Source organism: Belonocnema kinseyi, chromosome 1, assembly GCF_010883055.1.
Source record: "Belonocnema kinseyi isolate 2016_QV_RU_SX_M_011 chromosome 1, B_treatae_v1, whole genome shotgun sequence".
Lineage (NCBI taxonomy): Eukaryota > Metazoa > Arthropoda > Insecta > Hymenoptera > Cynipidae > Belonocnema > Belonocnema kinseyi.
The window spans coordinates 67,740,503-67,745,824 of record NC_046657.1 but is presented as its reverse complement, the minus strand read 5'-3'; the positions used below and the strand labels follow the sequence as shown (position 1 = coordinate 67,745,824).

Here is a 5,322-nt window from a genome sequence, read left to right as displayed (position 1 = left end):
CAACTTTAATATAATATGCCAAGAAGTGGGCATTAATGGGGATTTCACAATGAAACTAAGTTCCTAATTCAATTTTAAATCCCTGATGACCCTAAATTTTTAAACCGCTGGTAGCATACATGTGAACTCAATAAATAAATGGTGTAGGAACTTTCTGTCAGTCAAGCACGTTTCGTGGCAGTCAAAATGTAACCCAAGTAGTAAGCCCTGCTCTAGGTCAGTCAAGCTTTAGCTTCGCACTGGATGATAAAAAACTGACAGAGTGGATGACTAGAGAGTCTGCGTAGAATTATTTCTATAAATTTCTGATTTTACTAACCTGCAATCGCGTATTATGTGAAATACTAGTGTTGGTTATATGGATAATATGAATTATATGGATTATTTGGATGGGGTGGATCAAATTGACTTGGCTGAAAATGTTGACCTTGATGATCTTGTTGTGGATTATGTAATTGTCGCTGGAGCTGTTCTTCATATTGTTGTTGTTGCAGTTGTTGTTCTTCTTGTTGGAGCGATACATATTGGCTTTGAAGTTGTTCATGTTCTTCTTCTAGTACTTTTTGGTCTCTAAGTATCTTCTGTAACATCAATTTTTCTTCAGAAGACGGTTTTAGCATTCCTGCTTGATGCTGCTGTTGGCGATACAATTTCATTTGGTATAGTTGTTGTCGTAGTTGTTCTAGTTGTTGTTCTTGTTGACGAACCTGGCGCACTATCATTCTTTTTCTTTGTTTTTGCTCCAGCTCTAACCGTTGCGCTTCATTCAGCCTGGGTGTGTTACCAATATTAGAATCCTCCCTATATACGTATTGAAACCCTCGTCTGTGAGGAGTATAACCATCACTAGTCTCTTGATGAGGATGCGAATTCGGCGCATCTTCTATATGAGAAGAAATAGCAGAACGGGCGGGTTCCATTATGGGCTGACCAGATTTTAGGGCCTTTTCACGATCCTCTATTCTCCGCACTGCATCCAAAGCACTTCGCATAAGGCGCGGATGCCTATAATTTTGATCGTTAAGCCAGATAGTTATCAACCCTAACCATACTCCGCTTGTTATGTGCTTAATATTAGCATGAGTGATATCATCCATTGAAGCAAAGTGTACCAACTCGTGGATGAATGGAATTATCTCACCGTAATCCAATTTTGCAATCAGTTTTCCATGCACAACTATCTCTTCTCCTCCCTCAGCGTATTCGAGATGTTCTATTTCGTTTAAAGGAATAATTTCCAGCTTTTTGTCTGGGGTTCTGCTTCTCCGTGAGGTGCTGGCCTCTGCAAAAAAAAAACTTCTGTATAAAGTATAATGATTAATCACGACGAACATTAAAAGAAATTAAACTTATTAAGGTTTCATTTTGTAGCAAAGAATCATTGTTTCACTTTGTGCCGATGAAGTCACATCGGAGATGATTTCTACTCGTCATAGGGTAAAAAGAAGAAACTCATCCGGTTCATCGAGTTTATCCAGCTCGACAGACGAAGAGAATTATTTAGGAAAACTGGTCGAGAAGATAAGAAAGATGATTCGGCAGAATAAGAAGCGTTCTAAGAAAAACGATCAAAACATCAAAAGCATCAAAGGGATCCTTCCTTGAACAGTTCAGCACATTCGTTATCGTTTTAGAGATATAAGTACATTATGTGAAAAACCTGGTTTTGCTCATTACTCCTAGCAGGACTTGAATCATAAAAGAGAAGAAGTAATTCGATCAGTGTCTTTGATTGTTTGACGATGTTGTTAAATCTTGCTTGATAGGCTCTAACCTACGAGTGAATAATATGTTCTAACCTATAACTTCACTGTAGGATCTAACCTACTAGCGCCTTAATGACTACTATACTAACTAGGAACTTTCAGTTGCAAAAACAAAACAATCAAGTTAAAGTACAAAAATAAAATCCGAGGCGCGCTACTGATCGTGCTGCTTCACATTAGCTGATCAGGATTCAGATGAATTAAACGCGTCTGAAAGTCAACCGGATTTGCAGAAGACTGAAAATTGAAAACCAAATTCACGAGAAGATGTACTTAGGCCCTGCTAAGAATGCGAACTTTATTGTTAGGTGGAAGGATATGATCAAATAAGGCTTACGGCCTGATAATCGGAAGGAGTTGAACAAAATTATTCGCCTCCGTCAAACTATCAGCTCATTAATTATCCCAAATTTAATGCAAAGATAAAGGTAGCTTTTAAGGATGATGCTGCCGTTGTGAGAAGAGATAGACCCTATCACTATTATTTAAGAAAACAGTAAGATATGCAGATAAATTACAGTTAATAGAGTATCTAACCGTTGCAGGAAAACTATTCGCTGATCTAATTCATGACGAATCCCTTGGCCGTAGAACCTTGATATTGGCGAATGTCAATGTTTTTCTTAAGGATACGACAACAATCAACTAATATTGGTAGCTTTCTTTTCTGCGAGAAGCTGGTTGAAGCCCTAAAGACAGTGACAGAATTAGAAAATTCGGCAAAGGAATTAAGAATCCAAACCCAAAACCAGGTAGACAGGCTGTCAAAAAACCAGAAAGCCCCGCCCCGCATTCGTGCCGGGATGTCGGATTGGCCGAAACAGAACTCATTACCCTGTCTAAGAGATTAAACATGAGAAGAAAATTCTCAAATTTCTCATTTGCTTGAGAAGCTGCTGAAAAAGGTGCAATTGTGCGATCCGATTTACAAAAACAACAGTTTTTCTCTGATTATTCTAAAACCGGTAAGGCCATTCCTGCGAGAACTACGTTATTCATCACCTATTTATTTAGGGACTTTGGTATTGCTTGGAATATCTTATACTAAGTGCATAAATAAAATAACACGAACGGAATCTAAACTAAAAAAACGGGGATGTTTAATCAATCTTGAAAAAAGTCATATAAATCGAGCTCAAATCTGTGAAGTTAGGAATTAGTATTTAGCTCAAACAAACTGATAGCTCAGCTTCCGAATTCTAAGTGGAACGAGTAATAATAGAAGTTAATAGGATTCGTCTATACGAAAACATACAAATAAGGTTAGGATCACACAAAAGCCTGTGGAAAAAAAATCTTAAGCATTTAAAAAAAATGATAACTACAACCCAAGGTTAATGATAATAGAATCAGTACTAGAAGATTTACATTATTGGGACATTTTAGGAGTTTATTTAAATCATGCATAAGAAAATTTGAATTTCAATTAGAGACTTACTCAGATGCCTTTTTATCTAGAAGGGGAGCATTTTGTAATAAAACCCGAGCTCACGGTTTTTTTTAACAAATAAGGGAAAGTAAAAACTCCTAAAACAATTAGAACTTTTAGCCGCCTTCTGGGCTTAAAGTCCTTCACGAAGAACCACAAAATCGTTCCGGCGATACCTAACATTAATGACTACGCCTACGCAATAGGTTTGCTTATTCTTTAATTTTTTTCAAAAATTTTATATAATGTTGGTTAGAAATTCACGTATTTTGTGGAAAGTTCGTTTTTTATAGCAAATGAATGTTTTAAGTAAAAAATAATTTTTTCGACCAGATATTAAACTGTTCAAGTGCTGCGATGTAAGTTAAACTTGTTTTTCAATCATTATTTTTTTTAAGATTCCCCTCTTGGATTAAATATTCAATTATTCTGTTAAAAAATCGTTTTATTTGTATAAAAAAATTTTTGTTACTTGAAAATTTAATTATTCCATTTTTGATTGAAAATTTATCCATTATAAGTTGAAAATCCAACTATTAAGTTTAAGATTTATTTATTTCTCTGAAAATTCGTCCATTAGGCTAAATAAATAATCTGTTTTTTTTTACTACAATTTGTTAAAAACACGCGTTTTTAAGATTAACGTTTTTATTCAATAATTTTAATATTCTGTTGCTAAAGCGATTTTTTCTGTTGAATTTCTTTTAATCTAAAACTAAATATAGGACTTTAGTCCTATACAACTGCAACTGTTTTTTATTGATCCTTAATTTTTTGTATCTGAAAAGCTGACCATTTGGTTAAAAATTTATATTTGTCTGTTGAAAAATCAAATATTTAATTAAGCATTTCTCTATTTATTAGGCATTTAATTATTTTCTTGAAAATTGTACTGCTTTGCTAAAGTCATCCTTTTTTCTTGAAAATTAAACTAGTTCGTTCAAAATTTGTATTAACTTAAATTTTATTTTAAAGAATTTTTCCCCATATTTTCGTAAAATATCACCCTATTTCTTCTGCTTCGCGAGATATTTAGGCTAAAAAGTTTCATATTATTATATTTAAAACGATTTTTAATTAAAAAGAATAATTTGTCACTATTAGAAAATAAATTTTTAACTAAAAATGAAATTTTTAACATTCCAGTTGATCAAATCAATTTTCAAGAAAAATTGATGAATTTTCAGCAAAATGATCCAATGTTCAATCAAATCACGAATATTGAAAAAAATATAATGAATCTGCAAGATAGTTAATTTTTTAACGCATAGTTAAATTTTAAATTAAATACTCTAATTTGTATTTAACGGGTTAATTTTCTTAGTTACAACGATCAATTTTTGAAGAAGACTGCTGAATTTTTAATAACAACTTTTAAATTTCATGTTACTGTTATCGACTAGTGGATTTAAAAAACAATTAATTTTTATATTATATTTGAAAAAATTGTTTCTATACTTGAAGAAACAAAAAATTGGAAAAATCCAAGACTCGATGTGCGTTTGCCAAAATGAAATATGAAGCACTGAATGTTGTTTATTGCCCTTGTCACAGTCACGCTCTCAATTTATGAATTTCTAAATCATTAACTCTATGTGAAGTTCAAAATAGGCTCGGAGCGGCAAATTCCGTAATAAACTTTCTTACTGAGCCACCAAAACGTCACAACCAAATTTAAAAGTTATTAGGACACCAAATTTCAGGATTGAGAAAAACTTGATGGATTGGAAGAAGCGACAGTGTTCAAGAATTCCAAAATGGTTACCTTGAAATCACTGAAGCTCTTGAAAAAAATCTCCTAATGGTCTGAGAATAACGTAACCACCAAAGCCGGAACACTTCTTTTTGCCATACGTGAAACTTAATTTTTAATCTTTGTTTTCTCTCTTTCGGAAGTACGTAGGGCGCTACGAAACTTTTGCAATACGCGAAACCTATTGGAAAGAGAGAGATGATCCTTGCGTCATTAGAAAGAGCGTCCAAATTAGGTAAGAAGGGGACACCTGTTGACTCAGGTCTCAGTACGGTCTACCAGGTGTATACATATGAAACCGGTATTTTTTCAAGAAAAAAACACATTTATTTCAAGAGAATGATAACAAATATTTTATTCAAAGTATGCGCCCT

The 5,322-nt window shown here is 33.6% G+C and overlaps 1 protein-coding gene across 1 annotated transcript in view; it reads right to left on the bottom strand.

The window, feature by feature from the left end:
- Nucleotides 1–344: 344 nt before the first annotated feature.
- The window catches only part of LOC117178051 (putative cyclin-dependent serine/threonine-protein kinase DDB_G0272797/DDB_G0274007), a 5,433-nt gene continuing 455 nt past the window's right edge, over nt 345–5,322 (bottom strand). The window contains exons 2-3 of the mRNA XM_033369261.1: nt 1,678–1,774; nt 345–1,282 (exon numbers count right to left, since the gene is read on the bottom strand). Of these exons, the coding sequence (XP_033225152.1) occupies nt 345–1,282; nt 1,678–1,774 (1,035 nt within the window). The remainder of the gene's footprint in view (nt 1,283–1,677; nt 1,775–5,322) is intronic.